The following is a 27,713-nucleotide window of genomic DNA, read 5'->3' as shown; positions in this document are numbered from 1 at the left end:
TGATAGTCCACTGTGTGTGTGTATGTGTACCTATATATACACACACACATATATATGTTTGTCCACCTTATTTTCTTTATCCATTTATCCACTGGTGGACAATTGCTTAGGTTGTTTTCATATCTTGGATTTTGTTAAGCATGCTGAAATGAACATGAGAGTGAAGATATCTCTTTGAGATACCGGTTCATATCTTTTGGGTATATAATCGTGTACCACATAACAGTGTTTCAATCAATGACAGTCTGAATGTAGCATAGCGGTCCCATAAGATTATAATAATGAATTTTCATTGTTCCTTTTCTTTGTTTAGATATGTTTAGACACACAATATTCATACAATAACATGCTGTACAGGTTTGTAGCCTAGCAGCAATAGACTATAGCTTATAGCCTAGGTGTGTGGTAGGCTGTTCCATCTAGGTTTGTGTAAGTACACTCCATGTACGTGTTCTTATTTGATGAATTACTTAGCAATGCATTTCTGTATTAAGTGATGTATGACTGTATACCTAGAAGTGAGATGGCTGAATTACAAAGTAGTTCTATTTCTAATTTTTGAGAGCTTCCCTGTTTGTCAAAATGGCTGTACCAATTTACATTCCCACCAACAGTGAGAAGAGTTCCCTTTTCTCTATGTCCCTGCCACACTTGTTATTTTTTTCTGATAGCAGTCATTATAACAGATTTGAGGTGATATCTCCCTGTGACTATGATTAATATTTCCCTGACATAGCGAAGTTGAGCACCTTTTTATATACCTGTTGGTTGTTTGTACGTCTTCTTTTATGAAATGCCTATTTAAGTCCTTTGCTTGTTTTTACATTGGGTTATTTATTTATATTTGCTGTGGAGATGTATTAGTTCCTTATATATTTTAGAAGATTATCCCTTAAATATATGGTTTGTAAATATTTTCTCTCATTCTGTACATCATCTCTTCACTCAATTGATTATTTTCTTTGCTGTACAGAGACTTTTTAGTTTGATGTAATCTCATTTGTCTATTTTTGCTTTTGTTGCTAGTGCTTTTATGGCCATAATCTAAAAAATTGTTTCTCAGGCCAATATTAAGAAACTTTCCCCCCATCTTCTTCTATTAGTTATATGGTTTTATGTCTTATGTTTTAGTCTTTAATCCATTGTGAGTTGATTTTTGTATACAGTGTCAGATACAGGTCAAATTTCTTTCTTCTGCCTGTGGATATATAGTCTTCTCACCACCATTTTTTGAAGAGATTATCTCTTCCCTATTCTATGTTCATGGCTTCCCTGTGATGATCACTTCACTGTAGATGCATGGATTTATTTCTAGACTCTCTATTCTGTTCCATTGATTTATGTGTCTATTTTTATGCCATTACCACATTGTTTTGATTTTTTGTAGTTTTATGATCTATTTTGAAATTGGGAAGTGAGATGCCTCCAGTTTTGCTTTTCCTGCTCAAGATTGCTTTGGCTATAGTCTTTCATAGTTCCATATAAATACTTGGATTTCTTTTTCTATTTCTGTAAAGAATGCCGTTGACATTTTGATAGGGTTTATATTAAATCTGTAGATTACTTTGGATAAAATACTCATTTTATTGATATTATTTCTTCTAATCCATGAACATAGGGTGTATTTCTGTATCTTCTTTAATATTCTACATTAATGTTGTATAATTTTTAGTGTACACGTCTTTTAATTTTCTGGTTGATTTTTTTCCCAATTGTTTAATTTTATTTTTTGTTACTACTGTTCATATAACTGAGTAAAGTATTGGAGAATAAGCTTCAGACCACAAAAGTGCCCGGAGAGATAGTGATCTATAGATTGGTGGTGTGTTTAATTTATACACACATACATACACCCAGAGACACACACTCAAGAATGGCTAAATAAGAGTCAAAGAGCAAGAACAGAATATGCAATGAGCATATACTTCATGTAGACACATAGATATAATATGACCATTAAACATGGGGGCAGCATAATCAACATTTTTTAAAAAATCAAGTCTGGTGCAGTGGCCCATGCCTGTAATACCAGCACTTTGGGAGGTTGAGGTGGGAGGATTGCTTGAAGCCAGGAGGATTGCTTGAAGCCAGGAAGGAGTTCGAGACCAGCCTAGGCAACATGACAAAACTCTGTCTTTACAAAAAATATAAAAATTAACTAGGCATGGTGGCGTGCACCTGTAGTCCCACCTGTTCGAGAGGCTGAGCCCTGAGGATCACTTGATCCCAGGTGTTTCAGGCTGCAGTGAGCTATGATTGCACAATTGCACTGCAGCCTAGGTGACAGAGTGAGACCCTACCTCAAGAAAAGATATATTTATTATATATATATAATATTTCCTATATGTGGTAGGATTAAGATATTTATTATGAGATTATTATGTATATGATGTAGAATAAAGCAAATGAGAAATTGTGGGATATTCTAATTTTATCATTACCTATGTCCTTGAGAGCCAGAAGTATTCTAGAAGTTCTGCACATTAAAAACCACCATCAATAAAAACTTAAGGTAAATACAAAGCTGGTCTAACATTTAATATAAAAATCATCTACACATTTATAAGAAAATAATAACCCAATAGAAAATCATCAAAAAGATATAACCAGGGATTTTGTAAAATAAGATGTGTAAATAACTGTAAGCATTAGTAATCAGCGAGATGCCCCCTTTTTCCCTTTAACACTTGGAAAATAATCAAATCAATGATAAAAATTATAATACTGAGTTTTGGTGAGAGAAACTGCTTATATAATGCATTTGACACTTACTCTTCTCATTGAGACCTTAAGTTACCCTGTTAAAAAGTGCAACTCTTCACAAAGGGCTTTATTTTTCTGCTTAACTTTTTTCCATAGCAGTTCCACAGATAATACAGATTTTATTCATTTATCTCTCTTTTTGGCAATCTTGGAGATGAGGACTTTTGTCTATTTTGTTCACTGCTGTAACCCTACACAATGCCTTGTATTTACTAGGAATTCAATGAAACTTGTTCCGTGAATAAATATTAAAATGTTTTAAAATGATACATATTTAAAAGATTTCCCTTTCCAAGAATGGATTGTAGTGAAATAAGATCATGTATAGAGCTTTATCTGCAATGATGTTTATTGAAGAAGTACTCAGAAATTTTAAGAAAATAAAATGTAAATATCACAGGTTAGCTCAAGTAACTTATGATAGACCCTTATAGTGAATATTCTTCAGCCATAGTAGGTAACTATTTCTGGACCAGAACATATGACTGGTAAGTTTAAAATGGTTACAAAACATTATGATCATTTTTTAATTTTATAAATATGCATTTGTTACAGAGTCATGGTATGGAGAAAAGAATAAAAAGTAAACATCCACATTTATACAAAAATGCTAAAATTATGCATAAACCAAAATTATTTCTATGTGGTAAGGTTATAGTTGATTTTATTTCTTCTTTTCTCCCTGTCGATATTTAAATATTTTTTCTTTAATAATTTGGTATTACTTTACCAGTAGTTCTTCACAAAGAGGTCCTAATTAAAAACACTTATTTTTTAGTATAAGCAGCCTCTGGTGTGAGGTGTGACCAGACATCGGTAATGTGGGTAACTTTCCTATATTATGTTTCCATTGACACAGCTTAGGTTGTGTGGACGGTCATAGCAATTCTGGTCAGGCCAAACCATTGTAATATGTGATCCACATTTTATTCAGAATCTTTACAAAAACAGTTTACGTCTGAACTGTGAATGATTAGTATGGACGAGAATTGTTACTGTGTTCATAATAACTGTGAATCTTAATACATCAACCTACATAAGTGTTGTTTTTAAAAGCAAGTTATATGGAGTGTACTGAGCCATCTTGAGATTGAAAGCAGTGCCTAGATTCCTTGTTGGACTCTTACTCCATCTTTTGTGTGGCCTGCAAATTGACATGCAGACAATGGAGAGCTCATAAATGCTAGGGGGAGAAAAGATAACTTTAACCATAATTTATCAGTAATATGTAGAGATAATTCCTAAGAGGAAATAAGATCTGAGGAAATTACAGGAAATATTAAATCTGTGATTCTGTTTACGGTAGAAATGCCGACCAACAAATTCCAGCTGTTTCTCTGTGGGTTACAGAAGTGTCACAGGCCTGTTTATAGTTACTGAATTGTAGACTCGAGGCTGGATCTTACAGAGCCATGTTGGTTTGATTTGGATTTACTCAGATTTGTCCAAAAGGACATTTCGTATAGGTAATGCATGTATGGAATGCACCCCTGTACCAAGTTTTTGTTCCTAAAAACTTCTTCTCTAGTGTCTTCCGCTTCCCTGCCAACAGTTTGCCTCCCCACAAATGTTAGTGTAGTTTTGTTTATTTAACACTTATATAGGACTTACTTGTACTGTGCACTGTTCTGAATACTTTCAAAGTGTTAATTCATTTAACTTATCATAATAAGCTTATGAGATAGGCACTATTTTTTAAACCAACACAAAAGCAAAAACCTTGAAGGACAAGAGTAATAATTTGTGGAATTAAAGTAGCTCCTATATGAAAAAGGTAATTAAAAGAGAAGCTATAGTCCAGGAGAAGAAATTTGTAATTTGTGTAACTGATAAAGGATTTATTTCTAGACTAGTACAAAATTCCTATAAGTCCATAAGAAGACAGTTTCACTGAAAAAAAAAAAGAAAAAAAAAAGAAAAAAACAGGACAACCCTCAACATCTGATGACCCTTAGTCCCATGAAAAGATGCTTAATTTCTCCAACTGTGGGAACTATAAATAACCATGAGATATACCATGCTCCCTCTATCGGACAATAGCAAAAGTTGGTGAGAATATTGAGCATGGTGGAAGTAGTGAATGGCATCAATTACTTTAAAGTGCAATTGGGCAAAATCTAATACAGCTGAAAATGTGTCTAGTTTCTGACTGAGAGGCTCTGCTTCTTTCTCTGTCTACCCTTAGGAAATCACTGATAAGTAAATGATATTTACTGTTACTATGCAGTGTGCTAAGCAATTTACAACTACTATAATTTCCTTAGAACAAATGAGAAAATTGGAGCTCAGAGAAATTAAGCAACTTGCCCATGGTCACAAAAGTAGATTAAGATTAAATGTCAGACTTATCTTCTCAATGAATTTTATTTATTGATTTATTGATTATCTTCTATATAAGGCAGCAGTGTGTAGTGAGATGGGCTATGGGCCTGGAATGTAAAGACTTGAATGTGAGTATCTTAGTCCTTCAATTTTTCATATTCCAAATAGGAAGCATTTGTCTTTTCTCACAGCATTCTTGAAAGAATCAGTTCATCAAATCGTTGCCAATATTATGAGACATTTTGGAACCATTGGGTTGATCAGTGGTTAGTTGGAAAGAAGTCAGGAATGGGTAGAGCCCAGGCAACACTCCCAGTGCTCCCAAGTGGCCTTGGGGGCAGACAGTAGCTCAATTGCCAGTGGCCTAAGGGTGGTCCTATATCTTAGAGTTTGTTTGCATTTTTATTAATATCTAATGAGTCTACCCTACTGAATGAACCTAGAGAAATACCAATTCAAGATCTCCTCCAGCTAAGAGATTTGAGCCTTCAGATCCAGACATTGCCCTATCTACTTCTCTAAGCCTCAGTTTCCTAAATCATGAAGATCATAAAACTCATGTCATAGGAGGACTAGAAATAGTATTTCTTATGGTGCCTGGTACATAAAAGGCTTCAGTTAATGTAGCACTAAGATACTGTATTTTAAAAACCTACTGCCTTTTTAAGCCCTCTGTGGGATTGGTCTTTAGCACCACATCACTTACAGAGCTTTGTGTGGTCTACTTTCATGAACTTCACCACCAGAAGTCAAGCAGTAGAAAGTGGTGATTAACACATGAGCATTGGACCCAAGATAGAATTTCTGCTTGGTGCATAATGTTTACGTGAATTTAAAAGGTAATTTAAATTTTCTAAACCTTGATTTGCTTATCTTTAAAGTGAACATAATGATGGTATTAATACTTACCCCACAGGATGCTGGAAGAATTAAGTGAAATAATATGTACTAGTAGCTTAGCACAGAGCCTTGCACTTACTAAATGCTTAATAAACGGTTCATTTTTAAAAAGTTAATCTTAATTAGTTAAGATTTTAATGAAGATCCTATTGATAATTGGGCTTGTGACTCTAACCCAAATCTATTCAAAGCTCATGTGTATTGTAGCACACTTCCTGTGTTTGTTTGAAGACTTCCAGTAACCTGACTGCCTGTGAATTTCCTATTATTAGTAATATTTTTAATATACATCAGACAATGACTTTGAAGGAATGTAGAAAACAATGGAATTTTATTTTTTTTTCAAATATATGTGTCTGTCTATATATCTAGATAATATAGGTATATGTATATCTATATACATTCTTTTTTTTTTCTTTTTGGAGACACGGTCTTGCTCTTTCACCCAGGCTGGAATGTAGTGGCATGATCATGGCTCATTGTAGCCTCAGCTTCCCAAGCTCAAGTGATGCTCTCACCTCAGCCTCCCAAGTAGCTGGACCTACAGGCAGCACCATGCCTAGCTAATTTTTGTATTTTTTGTAGAGAATGGATTTTGCCAGGCTAGCCTCAAACTCCTAAGCTCAAGGGATCCTCCTGCCTTGGCCTCCCAAAGTGCCAGAATTACAGGCATGAGCCACTGTGCCTGGTCTCATGTGTACCTAATTTGTGGAGGGTTTTTATCATGAAGGGATGTTGAGTTTTGTCAAATTTAGTCAAATGCTTTTTCTGCATCAAGTGAAATGATTATTCTGTTAGTGTGATGTATCAGGTTTATTGACATACATTAGGTTGAACCATCTTTGTATCCCTGGGATAATCGTTTTAATATGCTGTTGAACTCCATTTGCTAGTATTTTGTTGAGGACTTTTGCATCTATGGTCATCAGGGATATTGGCCTGTAATTTTCTTTTATTTTTGTGTTTTTGTCTGGTATTGGTATCAGAGTAATGCTGGCCTTGTAAAATGAGTTTGAAAGTATTCTTTCCTCTTCAGTTTTTGGAAGAGTTTGAGAATAATTGGTGTTTGTTCTTTAACCGTTTTGTAGAATTCAGCTGTGAAACCATCAGGTCCTAGGCTCTTCTTTGATGGCAGACTTTTTATTACTGATATTGTTTCATTATAATTCAATTATGGTAGGTTGAGTATATTTAGGAATGTATCTGTTTCTTCTAGGTTATCCAATATGCTGGCACATGATTATTCGTAATAATCTCTCATGATCATTTGTATTTTGTGATGTCAGTTGCAATGTCTTTTTAAATGTTTTTGGATTTTATTTATTTGAGTCTTCTTCTTTAAAGAACTTGGACCCCTCAATGATTTGTTGAGTTTATCTTTTCAAAAGCCAATTCTTTGTTTTGTTGCTTTTTTATTTTTATTTTTTGTAGTTCCTATTCATTTGTTTCTGCTCTGATTTTTAATATTTCCATTGATTTATAATTTTGGGGTTGGTCTGTTTTTGCTTTTTTAGTTCCATGAGGTGCATGATTAGATTGTTTATTGTTAATCTTTTTACTTTTTGATGTAGACACTTACTGCTATAAACTTCCCTCTTAGTACTGCTTTTGCTGTGTTTCATAGGTTTTGGTATGTTGTGTATCCATTTATATTCACGTCAAGAAATTTTATAATTTTTCTTTCATTTTTCTTCCTTCCTTTTTTTTTTTTTCAATTGAAGTGAAGTCTTGCACTGTTGTCCAGGCTAGAATGCTGTGGTATAATCACAGCTTACTATAACCTCAAACTCCTGGGCTAAAGCGCTCCTCCTGCCCCAGCCTCCTTGTACTATAAGCAAATTCTACAAATTCTACCACACCTGGCTAACTTTTTTTTCTGTAGAAATAGGGTCTCACTGTGTTTCCCAGGCTGCTCTTAACTCTTGTTAAGGAGCATGTTCAGGAGCATGTTGTTTTATTTTCGTTTGTGAATTTTCTAAAGTTTCTGCTATTACTGATATCTATTTTTATACTATTTTGGTCAGAAAAGATAGTTCATATGATTTCAATCTTTTCTTTTTTTTTTGACACAGAGTTTCGCTGTTGTTGCCCAGGCTGGAGTGCAATGGCACGATCTCGGCTCACTGCAATCTCCACCACCCGGGTTCAAGTGATTCTTCTACCACAGCCTTCCAGGTAGCCGGGATTACAGGCATGTGCCACCACACCCAGCTGTTTTTTTGTTTTTTTTTTTTTGTATTTTTAGTAGAGAAGGGATTTCACCATGTTGGCCAGGCTGGTCTTGAACTCCTGACCACATGAGATCCACCTGCCTCAGCCTCCCAAAGTGCTGGGATTACAGGCGTGAGCCACCATGCCTGGCTGAATCTTAAATTTTTTAAGACTTGTTTTGTAGGCTAATATATGATCTGTCCTGGAGAATATTTTACATGTAGTAGAGAAGAATGTGTTGGATGGAATGTTCTACATATATATATTTCCATTTGGCCTAGATCATTATTAAGTCTAATGTTTCCTTGTTGATTTTCTGTCTAGATGATATGTTTATTTTTTTAAAATGTCATATTAAAGTCTTTTACTACTATTGTATTGCCGTTAATCTCTCCTTTTAGAACTATTCATATTTACTTTATGTATTTAGGTGTTCTGATTTGGGTACATATGTATTTACAATTGTTATGTCCTCTTGCTGAAGTGACTCCATTATTATTATATAAGGTCCTTCTCTATTGTCTTTACAATTTTTGCATTAAAGCCTATTTTTTCTGAGTCTAGGAACTCTTGCTTTCTTTTGGTTTTCAGTTGTGTGCAATATATTTTTCGATTCCTTCACTTTTAGTTTGTGGGTATCCTTAAAGATGAAGGGAGTCTCTTGTAGTCAGCATACTACAAGAGAAAGAAAAGAAAACCAACTGGTTTTTCTTTCCTTTTACTTTTATTTATTTATTTATTTTTAATTCATTCAACTACTCTGCTCTTTTTTTTTTTTTTGAAGAATTTAATCCAACAAATTCGATGTACTTACAGATAGGTATGGAGTTAATACTGCCATTTCAGTCATTGTTTTGTAGTTGTTTTGTAGATACTTTTTCTTTTCTTTCTCTCTTGCTGTCTTCCTTTGTGGTTATTTGAATTTTTTTCTAGTAGTATGTTTTAATTTCTTGTTTTTTACTTTTTGTGTATTTTTTCTTTGTGAATACCATGAAGTTTACAAGAACTTATGATTTTTGTAATAGTTATAGCACGTAACAATAGTTATAGCACATTATTGTAGTTAATAACAATTTTTGATTGCAACAACAAAAAACTCTACATTTTCACTTCACTCCCTCTTCTCCACATGTTGAATTTTTGATGTCACAACATTCATCACATTACATTCCATATTCTTTAACGAATTATCATAGTTGTTACTGTTTTTAATAGTTTCATCTTTTAACCTTCATTCTAAAGATATAAGTAATTTACACACCATCATTACCATATGAGTATATTCTGAATTTGATTGTGTACTTACTTTTATCAGTGAGTTTTATACTTCAGATTTTTCATATTACTCACTCATGTCCTTTTCTTTCAGCTTGAAGAACGATCTTTAGCATTTCTGTTAAAGCAGGACGGATTTCCTTAGCTTTTATGTGTCTAGAAAAGTCTTTATTTCTCCTTTATTTCTGAAGGATAACATGCTGGGTACAGTATTCCTGGTTGACGGTTATTTTCCTTCAATGTGTTAAATATATCATCTCACTCTCTCCTGACCTGTAAATGTTTCTGTTGAGAAATCTTCTGCCAGGTGTATTGAAAGTTGCTTATATGTTAATTGCTTCTTTTCTCTTGTTGCTTTCAGTATCCTCTCTATGGTTTTGATATTTGACAGTTTGATTATAATATATATTTGGTTAGCCTGATTTTGATGAAATCTGTTTGGAGATCTTTGATTTTTCCATGAACAAATATTTATATCTTTCTCCAGGCTTGGGAGGTTTCCTGCTGTTATTTCTTTAAATGTGGTTGTACCCCTTTACCTTTCTCCACTCTCTTGAATGCCAACAACTGCTATTTTAATGTGGTCTCATACCTCCATTAAGCATTCTTCATTTTTTTTTCTTTTTCTCCACTGCCCGTATATTTTCAAATAATCTGACTTTGAATTCACAGATGTTTCTTCTACTTGGTTAATTCTTTTTTTAATGTTCTCTATTGCAGTTTTTTTTTTTTTTGGGGGGTGGGGTTCACTTCATTTTGAGCTCCAGGATTTGGGATTTTTAAAAATTATTTTAATTTCTCTGTTACATTTCTCTGATATTTGTTTCTCTGTATTTTCTTTAAGTTCACTGAGCTTCCTTAAAACTGCTATTTTGGGCCAGGCATGGTGGCTCACGCCTTTAATCCCAGCACTTTGGGAGGCCGAGGCAGGAGGATCACCTGAGGTCAAGAGATAGAGACCATCCTGGACAATATGGTGAAATCCCGTCTCTACTAAAAATACAAAAATTAGCTGGATGTGGTGGTGCATGCCTGTAGTCCCAGCTGCTCAGGAGGTTGAGGCAGGAGAATCATTTGAACCCAGGAGGTCGAGGTTGCAGTGAGCCAAGATCACACCACTGCACTCCAGCCTGGTGACAGAGCGAGACTCTGTCTCAAAAAACAAAACAAAAAACAAAAAACAAAAACAAACAACAGAACAAAACAAAACACACACACACACAAACTGCTATTTTGAATACTTTGTCATGCACTTCACTGATCTCTATCTCTTCAAGGTCAGTCCCCAGCACATTATTTTGTCCGTTTGGTGATGTCATGTTTCCTTGATTGTTCCTGATCCTTGTGGTTGTGTTTTGATGCCTGTGAATTGAAGGAGATATTTGTTACAGTCCTCACCATCTGGTTATGCCTAGTAATGTTCCTCAACAGTAAACCTGTCCAGAAATCTTGAGCAGACCCTCTGTAGTGGTCCCAAAGCCTATGATCACTATAGCTATTGCAGCACTAGAAGGTGCTCTAAGCCCAGGACAACCATGGCCAGTGCCACCCAGGCTTGAGTTCCTTGACTTATACAGCTGGTACAGAAGCTGTCTGGAATCAATCTGAGGAAGACTCAATGAGAGCACCAGCTTTGTGTGGAGGCTGTTCGTGGGTTCAAGCCTGGAAGACCTGTGGTCTGTGTTTCCTGCAGCATAATGTTGTTGGCTAGTTTCTCTTGTGTGGTACCTTCACTGGCCAGAATGCAGAGCAACCACCAAGGTTTGTATATTTGTTACTATGAGCTCCAACCGTGTGCTTTGTTTCTAACTGAGCCTAGGTGGTCTAGCCCTGCTGGTACTCTCAAAATTTCTCATGAGATCTCGGAATGGTGGGGAACCTGAATGTCTGCTTTGAGTTCCACTTTTCCCACTGCAGAAATTGTGAATGTAGGGCAATTCACAGTGTGTGGTACTGTTTTGGCTTGGGAGAGAAGTGACATGGCCAGAGAATTGTTCTTCTTACCATTTCATTACAGTTTTTCTCAGTTTTTTGGTGCAATAGGATGTCTCGGCCTCTCAAGTCCTTGAATATTCAGACTGGTACTTTTGCCTGATGTTAGTTACTAGTTGGATTTATTTGTGGAGGAGTTCAGCTATACAATGCCTATTCCTTCATCTTGCTGCTGTCACTCTAAAAGAATGGATTTTTAAGGTCATTTGAACTCCTGAGATCTTATGACTCTGGAAAGTATAGGAAGTCCCTAAATTGAAACATGATGTTTTAAGCATTTTTATGTTAGTCAGTTTTTGAAATGTGAATTTTTTTTTCCCTAAGACATACTGCAAGATTTTCTGCAAGACATACAGAATTTAGGGACTGGTCTCAAAGAAAAATTAAGAGGAGATGCTGTGCTATTCCATTTTAATCTAAGGGTCTCAAATTGTCATCCTTCTCTCAGTGTCTGGGTCTGATTAAACATAGTCTTTCCAAGGTTTTAGGAGACAATTATGTACCACATTAATTCAAACTAATGTCACTGAGAGACTCTTATTCTTTCCAAATCATCATATATTCACTCATTCAGCAAATATTGAGTGCCAATTATCTTCTAATTACTGTGTAAATGGCAGTCGAGTAACAGTCTGTTTTTATTGTGAGAGAAGATGGTGGTACTGGGGAAGGAGACAGTCAAACAGACTTGAGATACACCTAGCATTGGTGACTTTTTGGAAGGAGGAATATTGGAGGCAATATGTTTTTAACCAGATATTGCTATAGTCTGGGTGTGCGGAATCAAGGGCCAGGACTGTGATAGTTACAGTGTGAATGGAAGAGTAGTTGATTCTATAAGGCAATTGTATCTAAGTTGTAAGAAATGATGAAAAGGAAGGAGTTCCAGGTTTAGCCAAGGGTGTGAGTTCTGGCAAGTGAGGAATCCTAGGTTTATGAAGGAAATGGAAATCATAAAATCTTCCATGGTCATGATATCATGGGGATGCTAATGCATCTGAATGGAATTATCCTATGATACTTAGAAAAAGGGAACTAGGGAAAGAAAGGTCTGGGCTGGTAATATGGATTTGGGTGTCATCTGCATAGAGATGACAAGATGGCTTAGGTGAGTAAAAGAGAACAAAGAATATTGGGAGTGTCAAAAAAAAAAGCGCAAATGTCCAAAGCAGTATTTAGAGAACCAAGGGAGGGCCGGGTGTGGTGGCTCATGCCTGTAATTCCAGCACTTTGGGAGGCCAAGGCAGGAGGATCACCTGAGGTCAGGAGTTTGAGACCAGTCTGGCAAACATGGTGAAACCTGTCTCTACTAAAAATACAAAAATTAGCCAGGCATGGTGGTGGGCACCTGTAATCCCAGCTATCTGGGAGGCTGAGGCTGGAGAATCGCTTGAACCTGGGAGGTCGAGGTTGCAGTGAGCCGAGATTGCACCACTGAACTCCAGCCTGGGCGATAGAGCAAAACTCTGTTTCCAAAAATAAATAAATAAATAAATAAATAAATAAATAAATAAATAAATAAATAAATAAAAATCTAGGAAACCAAGGGAGAATGGTGTCACAAGACCTCCAGGTAGAATAGTTAACATCATCAAATACTACATAGTGATGTAGTATGACAACCATGAAAAGAATATTGGATTTGACAAATGATCACTGGAGACCTTTAGAGACTGGGTAAGAAAAGGCATTCATGACCACACCAGATTTCAGAGGCTCGGGAGTGATGGTGGATTGAAAACAGATATGAGTAATTAAAACGGTTGGGAATGTCTAGAAAACAATTTTTTTTTTCAAATGGGAACTTGTTTTTGTTATTGATAATAATATGGAAGATACTACTAATCAGCAGATTTTGGATGCATCAGAGGCAAAGCGTATGTTGCCTCCTGTCAAGTTTCTCATCTACATCAGCCATACATCTCTAGTCTCACCTACATCAGCCCATTGTCTGCATCAGTGCTGAGTAGGTCAGTCCCCTGCCTAAAGACCTCTCTGGGTTCCTTGTTGCAAGAAGAAATCCAATATTCTTAGCACAGCAGACAAGTTGCTTTGCATTCTGGTTCTAAACTCTCTGTCACATTTCATCTTCTGCCACTTGGGGCACGGGAGATTTCAGATTCTTTCCAAGTTAGATCTTTGTATATATTGCTCTCTCTACCTGGAAGAGCCTTTCTCTCATCTTTCATATGTCTAATTCTAACTTGTCTTTCAACACTTGGCTCAAATATCGCGTTGTTTTTGAACCCTTTCCTGCCTCCATGGGTCCAGTGCAAGTCTCCCTCTTTGTTGCTTCAACCATAAGTTGTTTCTTCGTATCTTTGTTTCAGCATCCTGCATTGTAATTCATCTATTTTCATAGCTGTGTTCTCCATTAGACTATATGAACTCTTAACACAGGGACGGTCTTTTTTATTACAATCTCCATGGCAGATGCAAAACAAACTCTTGCTAAAAGCATTGGGAATGAATGTGTATCAGTGTAATAATATATACTGAGGTATATACGACAGAAGTGAAGAAGCATATTATTAGTGCAAAAAATGAACAGTTTCACCTCTGCTCCTTCATTTTTTAGCTGTGACCATATATAATGAATAAAATATGTGAAGCTATGCATTCTGAATGTATTCTGCTACAGTCATTATGTGTTAGAACGTGGTTTTGGAGTTAAGCAGTCTCAGCTTTAAACATGACATCTGACTGTAAAAGCTGTATGAATTTGAACAAGTTAATTTCTCTGAACCTGAGTTTCCTATTGGTCAAATGAGGATAATACTGTATAGTGTGGTTGTGAAGATAAAATTGACAAAATATAGACTAAACAATTTAATAACCAGCATTTCGTTCTCACTAATGTCACAATTACTTCCAGCTCTCACCTTCATGACTGAGATCTCTTGTTAGTTTCTCTCTGGTCTTGTATTTGTCTCATTTGCAACTTTAATTCATTTTATAAAGAGAAGAATGTTTCATTTCTTAAGTGGAATGTTGATGTTAGGAAATTTAACATCAGCTGTGCTTCACCTATCTAAATGATACCATTTGATTCATAATACTCATTCCCAGTGTTAAGTGAATTTACAAAAATCTAGAATGAAATATATGTGTCGATTTAGTAAGTTGCCAATTAAATTTGAATTGTTTGTGAGTCTCCAAATAATTTCCCAGTGAAGGCCCTAGCTTCACTTGCTAAGCTGGATCTGAGGACACTCTTTGTTTTATCTTCTGAAATCTATTGCCCTGAGTGATTTAGATCAGCTTTTTAAATTTTTTTTAGCAGAATTTTTGTGGTTAATAAAAACATGTGCTTACAGCTTTTTGCATAAAGGATTCCACATCCGATTTAGATCAAGAGATAGATTTTTAGAAAAAAAATGATGGATATGTCCTCTGAGAGCAGTGGAATGCAACGATGTTCTGTCTCTCTCTGATTGAGTTCATGGCATTTCAGAACCCTTCCACACCCACACCCACGCAAAGACGCAAACAGTGGTCACAACTGCAGCGCCCGCAGTCTCATTTCCAGAGTGCATCCATTGTTTTCCATAACATGAAATAAATCCCTTTCTTTTGCCCAGTGGTGAAAAGCTTATATAAATACTAAAACTTCAACTATTCCCCTGAGTTTTCTGTTGGCTAACCTGCAGCCATGGGTTGTTTGGATATTGACATGCATTTTCTGTGTAGATCTTTCAGGCCACTTTGGTGAGCCCAGTGGTGATAAATTCTGTTGTCTTGAAAATTTATCAGGCTAACTGTTTTAACACTCCATTTATGAAAACTTAAGTAATTGACACCCTATTCGAAAAGGCTGCAGGTTCAAAGTATCTGTTTTATTCTTTCAGCATATATCATTCTGATGATATTTATCTATATATATTTTAGGAGGCCTTGGCCAGGAGATGACTGGAACAGTCATTGAAAAGAAAGTAAGAATGTAAAGAATTGATTAGAACCCAAACATTTAACCTTGCATTGTTATTCTTATGAAAGATTTTTTAAAACTATATTTAGAAGTGAAGTATTTTATTGTATACCAAATAGGGGTAGTTAACATTAGTGGGCTGAAATTAAAATGTATAATAAAAAATCCTTATCCATCAAATTGGAGAGAAAATGGAAGGCATATGCTTAAAAACAAAAATCAATACTTGGTGTATAGTGGGCAATCAGTAAATGAATGTGTGGATAGGATTGATTAGATTCCTAGTGAAATGTAATACTACCTTTATAAAAAATATTTATTATATCCTTAAGTAAAAACTTATATGATTGAACATCATTGTTCATATAGTAGCCTTATTTTGGAACGTACATTTATTCCATTTTTTTCTTTTTATTTCTCGTTTTTCATTTCTTCTCTTACATAGCAATCAATGAAGTGTCCTTCAGTATTGAAATTATTCTTCTTGTTTGTTTGTTTGTTTTTTTGAGATGGAGTTTTGCTCTTGTTGTCCAGGCCTGGAGTCCGATGGTGCGACCTCACTCACTGCAACGTCTGTCTCCTGGGTTCAAGGGATTCTCTTGCCTCAGCCTCCTAAGTAGCTGGGATTACAGGCACCCGCCACCATGCCTGGCTAAATTTTTGTATTTTTAGTAGAGACAGGGTTTCACCATTTTGGTCAGGCTGGTCTCGAACCCCTGACCTCAGGTGATCCACCCACCTTGGCCTCCCAAAGTGCTGAGATTACAGGTGTGAGCCACCACGCCCGGCCGAAACTATTTCTATGCATTTTTTTTTTTTTTAATGGTGAAAGAAGTAAATTTAATACATTTTCCTCTGGAGTCTGCAGATTTGAAGCTAATTCTAGCTATGTACAGGAGAACTGAAGGGAAGTCCATGAATACTCTACTATTGTTTCACTAGCCCTTTCATATTAGTAAAACATTTTAGTCTACTTTGGCTAATATTTTAAAAATGTCTCTTTGGTTACCTAGATTATTACTTAATTAATTAAAACAGGTTTGATATTTTAATAATCAATAATTCTGAAATTCTTCATACCTTAGAAACTAATTGTGTTGTGGTGTCCCTATAGATCCAAGATTTTATTTCTGTGTTCACTGTTTTTACAGAGAAGAAATATAAAACAATAAATCTCATAAATGTGTTAGCTTCCCTTCCTTAAGACCTATTAGAGAAAATAAAGAAAATCCATGTGCTTTTCTGTCTATGAAGTCCAATTTTAAATTATAGTAGAAATAAAACAGACAAAGGATTTGGATGAATTTGAGTTTTGTTGGTTAAACTGAAATATCACTCTTTGCATGTCTTGAGTTGTGCTGGTTAGTAAATCACAGTGCAAAGGTTGTTTGTAGGCCAATGGTTGTGACCATTAATTTTTGTGTACTTTTCCCAAAGCTTTCTTAAAACAGCTATATTAGTATTTTTTTTGTTTTGAAGAATAATATATCAGTGCCTATCCTAACCCGATTTCCACTACCTGAGACCTAAAAGACATATTGCCCAATGACTTCATGCTCAAAGTACAATGATATTATTATTATTAAATTCATAAATTGCTCAGAGAGTTCATAGCAATAGAAATAGGAAGAATTACATCTCTAAATGATGGATTTTTAAACACTAGCACCTGGGTGGCTACTCTTATCCACTACAGGGCCACTCAAGTCATTTCATACAGACAACCTTCTCTCAAATGAGGTGTAAAGAAAGACTAGGAAACATAGTTTTATGACTATTGCTTGCTTTCAAAGAGGGCCACATGATAGAAGAGGCTGTGTTACATTCCTTCCTGTGTAAAAAATTTATCCTTGTTTGTCTTCTTAGGTTTGAAGAAGAACTGACCAGCAAGTGGTTACATCTTTTTGAAGGCAGTGGAGTCCCGTATGGCCCAATCAACAACATGAAGAATGTATTTGCAGAACCTCAGGTTTGTTTTTGAAGTTTAACAACTCCTCTGTTTTCTGTCCAGATTGACTGATATCAAGGTACCTTTGCCATTGATCGCAAGCTTAAGTCACATGATGTGAATTTTCACCATCATATTAAAATTGTTTGTGGGTCTGAGATAAAAAGAACCAGAACTTAGAAGTGCCTGTCCATAAGCATACTTATGTCTCTGTTAGATTTAATATATTGTATTTCTTCATCAGCCACTACATGAAGTTTCTGTGGCCAGGGTATTTAATTTTCCTGAAAAACAGAAATATACACAATTGAGATATTGGGGTTGGGTACTCAGAGACTATTCTTTGTAGGAAGAAATATGAGAACTTTCATGCCTCTGATCATATGATTATCTTAAACCTCTGATCATATGATTATATATATAAACTTCTGATCATATGATTATCTCTCTGATCATATGATTATCTTAAAATGTACAGAGCAAGTCATATTTAATTCTGCAGATGAGAGGACTTTGTTTACTTTGATGAATATGTGTTATTTGTAAGGCATAAATTTTACACAGATAGATATTTGTGCTCTACATTGCTTATCAGGCTCCTTTTTGGGCTCCAGGAACAGGGTCACCTGAAAATATATTTACTTTATAACATTGTTCAAGTGATTATTTTTAGATTATGTGAAAATAATGTTTTGATTTTATTACTTCAATCAATATAACTACAAGCAATTTACCATTTCTCAAATTCATCCATTGATCCCCAAAAGTAGAGGGACTCCATTTTAAAGCTTTCACTATGATTATTCAACTGTCTTGTCAGTTTCCAACATTCAAAACTATGGGGTATATTTTCTTGGGTTCTTTATATTTATATCGTGGCAAGTTTTTCTTAGAAATAAATTACTGAGCATAGAATACACCTTTTGAGGGAGGAGACCTTTGTTGGAAAACCTTTGGTGCCTTTTATCTTACATGAATATCTGCTTAAAAGAAAATTGAAATATTTTAAATTTAATGGTTACTACATTTACTGGAGAACAAAAGTGAATGAATTCAGGAATTCTGCTTGTGCTATTTTTTCGGCCAAGATTGTGAATATCTCAAGGCTTTGTTCATGTTAAAACATTGGTCAATAACGGTCAATAAGTATTTGAGATAAAGGGGCCCATTTGGTGTGTACTATGTGAATTCATCTGAAAGGGACCCCACACCATCAGTGGATTAATGCCTGGCGATTCTTTACAAGGAGGTAGCATTGTGCATACTCTGAATATAGTAGACCAGGGGACTGTTTTTCTCACTTTATAACTTTGAGTGAGGCCAAGCCATCATTTGAAGCTGTCGTGTATTGAGGTGTACGTAGAACTTCATGTTTACCTCAGTTTGAGGGTACATTTTTCTGGAGATATTTCCTAAGAGTTTTTCCATCAGCATTTCTATTGCTCCATCTGTGTTTTATTAGAGATGAAGGCACCAAAGCAAAGAGTTATTTTTAAATAATTATATTATTTAAAAATATATTAAGTATATTCTAACACTACCTATTTTTTAGGCTTTGATAAACAAAGATTTATAATCCCACCCACTATCTTAAAATAATTCACTTTATTGGCTAGCTCAAAGTGAATATAGGATAATTAGGATTTTTATAACTAATTTTCTCTTGTGGTTCAATGTAATTACTTTAATCTTTGCATCTCAATTCTTCTGGAACTACAAAAGTTTTTGTTATTGGTCTATGGCATATTTTCAGTCATTAGCCAGTTTCCAAAATGGAGAAAATTTATATTACGTAAGTCAACGTACAAGCTTTTCATACTATTACAAATGTCTCTACAAACTGTCCTGTGTGTAAATTTTGTAAAACAGATTATTTTTGGAAACCCTCAAGATGACATCTAACTGTGATGACTTAGTTCATTCATTTATTCAACAAACTTATGATATATCCAGTGCTTGTGACTTAGCAGAAGCTCAGTACACAATGTGTACCTGCTATTTAAGTCCATTTTGAATTTATTTATTAGAAAGGTAGGGGTTAATGAGTTGTTTAACTCTGGAATGTGCAAGTTTTCCAAATAATCAAGTTGCTCCTCTGCAGTCCCCCCTCCACTTTTTAAAATCCTCCCCACCAGAACTATCATCCTGTGTACTCCTGAGTGAGGCTGACAAGCTCTATCTTCAGGGCTGGTTGTAAAACCCTTGGTGATCTGAGGGAACTCAGTGTAACATAATGGTTAAGACCATGGAGTCAAAATTGGTGGGCAGTTTATTATAAACTTCTAGACTTTAGTTTCCTTAAGTGTAAAATGGTGAAATAACATCTGAGATACTGTTTATGAAGGGAACAGCACAAGGATTGCAGGATGGTAAACAGCCAATGCCTAGTAGTAGCTGTGGTTATGATGGTGCCCTTTAAGGTTATATTCTTGTTTAACTTCTTTTACTTACCTTTGTGTAGTGGATAGAGGAAAATCCAGTGTAGCTTTGGGGATGGGGATCATTAAGTTAAGCTTGCACTCTACTATCCTTTTATAAAAATATATCTGCAAAATCTATGCCAAGAAGAGAAGTTCCCTTCCTCATTTCTGATGATTGAAAATCCTTTTATTTTTCATTTTCCATAGAAGTTTTTTCTAAGTATGATTTCCGTTTAAGGTATCCTCCCTTGTTTTGCCTCTGATGAGCTGCAGAGTTTCTTGGCCCTGGGTGCATGGAAACGGCCACTTCTGTTCAGATGTGGGAACGCACCGCTGGCGCATGTGGCCCACTCTCCATGTGCGCTGTGCCAGCACAGCTGCTAGTTCAACTGAAAATTGCTTTGGGTGAAGTACAAGGCCTGGAACATGGCGTAGGAATGGAGACTTTGATAAAGTGAAAATGGGTATGTCTAACAACAACAACAAAAGCCAGGATTGGGAGACTCAGTAATGGCAGAAAAATTTGAGTGCCTACTTCTCAAGTAGACCATTTACAGCATTTCATTTGTGGTTTGAACTTGGAGACAACAAAAATTTACTTGACAGTAGAAACTATTTCTAGTCTAACAATTTCATCATAGTCTCATGGATTGAGGTAACTTGATTTTTCGATTCAACCAAAACAACAGATGATATTTTTTTTTCATGGATAAATGAGAGATTGTCTACCTTTTATCCTCTGATTATATGTGACAGACCTTTGCACAGTTAAAGTGATCCTGCAGGCATCCACTGTTAAGTCAATCAAGAATACTGCAGGCTGGTTGGAGGGGGATTGGTCTGCATTTACTGAAAGTTCTGAGGAGTTTTTATTCAAAACCCTTAGAGTGGGAGTTTTATTGTCTTTCTCAATGACAAATTATCTGTGGAAAGCTCTGTGCATTATAGATGTATAATATAGATTATCTGCATATAGATTTTAATAGCCAGTCATTTTTCCAAGTGCTTTCTTAAAATATCTTCTTTTAATCAAGCCGAGATTGTGCAGTACATTAAAGGAATTCTTAAAAAGTTTCAAAAACTTACTAGATGACCTCAGTATGGTCCTATTTAACATACCCTTGGGAACATGTGCATGAAATACATTGTGGTTTGAGGGTTTCCAACCGAAACACACTTAAAAGAAAATACAGCTTTTAATAGAAACTATTCAAATTCCTGCAAACATAGGTATATATCTCACCACTGAGAGGGATTAAAAGCATCATTGTCTACGTTGAGAATGAAAAGGGAATGTGCCATTCTGCTTTCAGGCTTTGCTTAAGACTTTTTACTTGGTGATTCCAGCATATCACCATCTTTGATTAAACTGCTCAATTAAAAACTATGAGTGATTGAAGCCTCTGATTAGTGTTTTTGTTTGTCATGGATGCCATGACCTGAGGGTAGGGAAGAGAGGGCACAGGGTGTCACAAACCTGGTGTTATTTAATAGAGTCTTCACATTTGTACCACACAAGTCGAATATATCAGGTGTAAGACATCACCCTGAAGCATCACTTCTGAGAACTATTGGGAGGAAAATATCAGAACTATTGAAATATCACAGCTGGCCCTGATTTTAACTAGTGCCAAACACCTGCAGGCTCTAAAAGAATACCAAAACAAAACCCCACCCCGTGGCAGCAAGCCATCCCTTAACAACCCTTTCTTAACTTTGCATCACCATCAAAATTAATTTAACATTTTCTCCAGAAACCTTATTCTTCCTGTCCCAGAAGGCTGTTACAACCCCTTTAGCAAATCTTTTGTATGGGATGAATATGTCATAGAAACAGAGTGAAGTCTTGAAATATTTGATGGCTGAAAATTATCTGTTTTCATCTCATTATTTGTATAAGCTTTTGAAATTGGAGAGTTTATTAATCTCTAGACTAGCTCATATTATCTGAGTGATTTTGTTTTAGCACATTTTGGCAAAATATCTGAGCATCTTATTTTTTTAAAAAGGCCAATGTTCATATAGCAAACATCAGAAGCACCCCCAAAATACAGTTATTTTTCAAGACCTTTCTATCACACACACACACAGACACACACACACACACACACACATACATATACACACAAACACACCCACACTCACTTCTGATGCATTTTAAAGATCACCTTTCAAATGACATTAGTTAATATTTCTTGAAATACAGTTTCATAGCCCTCAGAGGGTTATACAAGTCAAGCAAAATTATATTCTTGTTTCTAATACTGCTGGGAAATACATATATACAGTGGTCTTTGCAACTGGAAAACTGTTGGTAAAGATCTGATGTAAAATAGTAGGTCTGGAAATAATTCCTAGCAGGCAAGGAGATAAAAACATAAATTTTATGTGTGTCTCTGAATATACATGACACATTCAACTGATGTACAAATTTAGATACATCATATTATTTGTGTATTTGTTTTATCATCCCTGGGTGTAATATTTTAAGTATTTGAAGAAATAATGTATTTTTGATGTAGGTGATTAAATAAAATAAAAATGGAGAGTTTAAGGTCCCAGTTTTTTATTAATATATAAAGTATGAGGCAGTAGTGTACAGTTTTATCTTGAGTTGAGAAAATTATCGTATTGCAAAAAACTTCCTGTGTTATTATTTAAGAGGAAATGTTAAAATGTCGAATAAGAATCAAGGACTTAGTATAGCATTACTGGCATTTTATGTTCTTTTTCTTCTATATACCTACAAAATTTGGACACATTTTTTATGGACACAATGTCTTTAAGCTATAACACACAGGGGTAAAGGAGATCATAATCATTTCTTCATTCAGTCATCCCTTCCTTCATTCAATCATCCCTTCCTTCATTCAGTAAATCATCATTGACATCCACTATGTGTATGGTCTTGTGTTTGGTATTTGGCAAGGAATGGTACGATGGTAGAAAGTGAATCAAGAGGACAAAGCTGTGAAAATTTCAAGGACTTTGCAGTTTAGGTTAAGGTAGAAAGTGTTCAGTGTCACAGAAGGGTTACACATAAATGCTCTGAGCATTTCTAATAACAAGAAATAACAGGCATAAAACTTGGGGTTTTCTTGTTTAATGATGTAACAAAAGTTTAAAATCTGACAAAAAAAATTTAAAATGTCTTAAGCATATTTGCCCCAGAACTCTTTATCCTTTCAAATGCCTTTTGTAATTAGTTTATTCTATTATTAACAAATTTCTTCTCAATGACTAAGAAGAAGATAATGGAGGGTTTCAGCTTTTACTATTTAGTAATTTTGAAATTATTTGTGACCTTGATACATAAAATATATTTTGATGTCTTATAACATTATTCTTTCTGTTTCTCGCTCTCTTTCTCTAGCATGTGCTATAGTTCATTCATCAAGCTCCACATATGTACTTTATGTTTTCTGAACACTTCTATAATATTTCAGAGTGAAATATATAATACAATCATTGACTTTTACTAAACTTTGAACTTGCCAGTCAAAGACATAATTGTTTTAATGTGTAAAAAATTAAAATCAAGAAAACTGAATTATACTGTTTGGGGGCATTTTGCAACCCAGAATAAAGAGTAATTAGTACCAGCTAATTTTTGAAAGCAGTTTAGCACAGTGCTTTACAATAAAAATCTAATGCAAGCCATATTTATAATTTAAATTGTGTAATGGGCAAATTTTAAAAATAAAATAGCAAAATTAATTCAATATTAAATTAATAGCAAAATGTATAATTTTAATTATATATTTTATTTAACTTAAAATATTCAAAATATAAATGCAATTAAAATTAAAGGAGAACATTAATGAAACATTTTAAATGTTGTGCTAAGTCTTTGAAATCCATTGTGCATTTCATGCTTATAGCACTTGTTGCAGACTAGTCTCATTTCATGTACTCAGTAGCCACATGTGGCTAGTGGCTGCAATGTTGGCGGGATCAAGCTAGCCAATTATAAAAATATGTGGGAGTTTGTTCTTCACTTTATTCTCCAGCTTTGCTCACTTTTTAGTTATTTTAATTTTCATTTGTTAGCCTCCAACTAAATTTAACATATAATTTTAGACTTAATATCATCATAGTATTTGCTTTGAAGTCATAAGAATTTCGTATTTTAAAAGTCCTATATGGAGTACGTAATTAGCATGCATTTCTTTTTGGCAACCTCCTAAATTTGTATTGGAAGGAAAAGCTTTTACTCAAACAAATGATTTCTATAGTAACAAAATGAAAACATGTAATAAGTTAGCAACTATCTTTTCTCATACAAATAATGTCAGATTTTAGGGCTTTCAGGCTTGGTTTTTTTGAGGGAGTTGAAAAGAAAAATCCGAGGCCTAGATACAGAAAACTATCAATATTAACCTTGATTGAGAGACATAAAAGGTTTGAATATATGTAGAGACGTAGTCATTCATGGCTGCAAACACTGAATATTGTTAAGGTATCAATTATTCCCAGATTACTTATCGCTTTAATATAATTGCAATCAAAGTCCTGGTAGAATATTTTTCTGAAATTTTTTAGCAAGTGGTTTTTCAAGTCTACCATAAAAACCATGTGGACGAGAATAGCAAATATTTCGTATGTTTAAATATAAGTAATGAGAAGGAAGCAAGCATTATCATACATAATTAAATATATTCCAAAACCACAATAATGGGGCTAGCAAAAAATAAAGAGATAGATCAATGAAACATAAAGAAAAACTTTAAAACATGCATAGAGATTTGGTATGTGATAAAAATAGCATGACAAATAAGAGGAGAAAGGGAGACATTTTCTGTTTGAAATAAAGGAAATTAACTGTTACTTTTCTCTTAAGATTATATCTATGCTTTATGCCCAGATAATAGAGGTTTCAGAGTTTACTGTAGACTATTTTTAATTAAAAGAAAGTATTCATGAAAATCAGTTAGATTTTAAGAAAAGGAAAGGTTTTCTAAGCATCAATGCAATAGCAGATGTCAGAAAGAAAAGAAATCGATAAATTTGGTTAGTAAAAGTGAAAACCTGTAAAGTACATATCGGTATGATAAAAATACAAAGTTTAGTTACAGAGCAATATTAAGTTATTGCAATGAATATGACTGAATGCTGTTATAACCGAAATATCTTAAGAGCTCTTAGAAACAATAGAAAACACTAAAATTTCCAAGAGAATAATGGGCAGAAGACATAAGATGCCACTTTGTACAAACTCAGAAAATCCAAAGAATCAATAAACATAAAATGAAGGTCAGCTTTGCTAACCGTAAATGGAAAGATACGTTCGTCAAAGAGTACAAACTTTCAAATATAAAACTTTTCATTTATAAAGGTACTTATAACATGAGTAAGTTCTGGAGACTTAAAGTACAGTATAGTGACTATAGTTAAGGAAAATGTATTTTCTACTTCATATTTGTTGGGAGAATAGATCTTCTTTTTTAAAAAACAAACAAACAGACAAAAAAACAAACAAACAAACAGACAAACAAACAAACAAGGTTTTGCTCTGTTTCCCAGGCTGTACTGCCTGGATAATTTTGTTTATTTTTTGTAGAAATGAGATCTCACTATGTTGCCCAGGCTGGTCTCAGCCTCTGGCCTCTGCCTATGCTCCTGCCTCAGCCTTCCAAAGTGCTGGGATTATGTACCTGGCCAAGAATAGATTTTTTTTTTCTTTGAGCAGTGCCTTGGTCTGTTGTCCTGGCTGGAGTGCACTGACAAAATCTCGGCTCACTGCAACCTCTGCCTCTCAGGCTCAAGCAACTCTCATGCCTCAGCCTCCCCAGTAGCTAGGATTAGAAGGGCGTGCCACCACACCCGCTAATTTTTGTGTTTTTAGCAGAGACAGGGTTTCACCATGTTGGCCAGGCTGGTCTCGAACTCCTGGCCTCAAGTGATCCGCACACCTTAGCCTCCCAGAGTGCTGGGGTAACAGGTGTGAGCCACCGTGCCCGGCCTAGATCCAGTTGTCTTGGTACCATTGTTGAAAAGACTTTTATTTTCTAGTGAATTTTCATGTCAATTAATCTTGCTCAAAATCAATTCACCATTAATATAAAGAGATTATTTATAAATTCTTGATTATTTAGGAATGTCTTATTTAGTATCCACTGTTACGTATTTCCCAAACTTTCTAATGTTAATTTCTAATATCACTCATTGTGTTTGAAAACATACTTTGTGTGATTTCAGCTCTTTTATATTCACTGAGTCTTGTTATGTCCTAGCATATAATCCATTTTGTAGAATATTTCATGTATTTTTGGAAGAATTTGTATTCTGTTGGAATATTTTGTAGATGTCTGTTAGGTCCCTTTGTCTGTCTTACCAGTATGAAGGTATCTCTAATTCTAGTAACATTTTTGTTTTAATATCTATTTTCTGATATTAGTGTAGCCACTCTGTTCTCTTTCATGGTGGTTGATTATATTATACATCGTTTTATTTTCAACCTGTTTGTAACTTTGATTCTAAAGTATGTCTCATGTAGATGGTAGATAGGTGGATCCTGTTTTTTTTCTTTAGTTCAATCTGAAAATATCTACCTTTTGATTAGGTTATTCAAGCCATTCATAATGTTTTGATTGATAGGTTGGATTTACATCTGCCATTTTGCTTTATGTTTTCTATGTGTCTTACGTCTTTTTTACCCCTCTGCTGCCACTTTATTGCCTTCTTTTGTACTAAGCGGGTATTTTCTAGCATACCATTTTAATTCCCTTAAGAATTTTTAAAGTAATATCTTTGAGTTTTCTTATTGTTTTATCTAAGCCTTGTAATATGCATCTCAATTTATTGAAATTGACTTCAGTTTTGTACTGATTTAATTACAACAAAACAATGTTTTCTGTTACACACTTCCTTTTTGTATGTGTGTGCATATATACATATGAAACACATCTATGTATATTAAAAACTCAACAATATACTCTTATAGTATTAGATTTATTTAATATTATGTCTTATATAATGTTAAATCTTTTATGGAAGCTGGTGAAAGAAATAAGAGCAAGTCTGTATTGATAATATTTGTTATAGTAATCTTTTTGTTAACCCTATCTTATTCTTAGTTTCTTGCTATTGATTTGAGTTATTAAATGGTATCTTTTTCTTATTTCCATATAGCTTTTTGCTCTTACTCACAATGATTGTGTAATTATTGTCAAATATGTTACATTTATATATGTTAAAGGCCTAACAATACACTTATATACATATTGTTTATTGAAATTGCTTTTTAAATCAATCAAGAGAAGAAATATTCAACTGTATTGTTTTGTGAAATTGCATACATGATTACTTTTACTGGTGCTCTCTTTTTTATGTGTGCATGGATTCAGTGTGTTGATGATATTAGTTACTTTCACCCTAAAAGATTTTCTTTGGTGTTCATTTTAATTTAAGTCTATTAGCAATGTGAATTTTTTTCCACGTATTTTTGATCTGAGATTGCCTTTAGTTTGCCATCTTTTTTGAAAAATATTTTGCGGGTATGATTCTTGTTAGACAGTTTCTTCCTCTGAACACTTTGAATATGTCATTCCACTGCCTTCTGACTTCCATTGTGTTTGATAATAAGTAATGTGTTAATCTTACTAGATTCCCTTGAGTGTAATGTATCATTTTTATTTTGCTCCTCTGTTCAAGGACGAAAGATTTCCTCTGTCTTTGAACATTTTTGGTATGATATGTCTGGATGTTTGTGGTTCTATTAACAGTTAATCTACTTTGAGTTCATTCAGCTTCTTGGATGTATTGATTATACAATTGATGTATTTGAGTTCATTGAGGTTCTTGGATGTTTTTCATAAAATCTGAATAGTTTTCAGCCATTTTTTTCTTTGATTTTTAAAAATTCTTCTTTCTTCTAGTACTTCCATTTTACTTATGTTCTTCTATTTTATTATGTTTCATATTTCTCTAAGGCTCTGTTTATTTTTCTCCAATC

General features: G+C 34.5%; 1 protein-coding gene across 8 annotated transcripts in view; it reads left to right on the top strand.

Annotated features, from left to right (window-relative positions):
- The window catches only part of SUGCT (succinyl-CoA:glutarate-CoA transferase), a 732,345-nt gene that overhangs the window by 355,855 nt on the left and 348,777 nt on the right, over positions 1 to 27,713 (top strand). For 7 of the 8 annotated variants that reach the window (XM_055347702.2, XM_055347701.2, XM_019030300.4 and 4 more), the window contains one exon: positions 17,258 to 17,360. In XM_055347702.2, coding sequence (XP_055203677.1) covers positions 17,258 to 17,360 — 103 coding nt within the window. Of the gene's footprint in view, positions 1 to 8,057; positions 8,644 to 17,257; positions 17,361 to 27,713 lie in introns of those variants that run through there. The other variant, XM_063708515.1, reaches the window with a different exon arrangement.

This window comes from Gorilla gorilla, chromosome 6 (assembly GCF_029281585.2).
Source record: "Gorilla gorilla gorilla isolate KB3781 chromosome 6, NHGRI_mGorGor1-v2.1_pri, whole genome shotgun sequence".
NCBI classification, from domain to species: domain Eukaryota; kingdom Metazoa; phylum Chordata; class Mammalia; order Primates; family Hominidae; genus Gorilla; species Gorilla gorilla.
The sequence above is the reverse complement of the archived record's forward strand: the minus strand, read 5'-3'. Positions and strand labels throughout refer to the sequence as shown.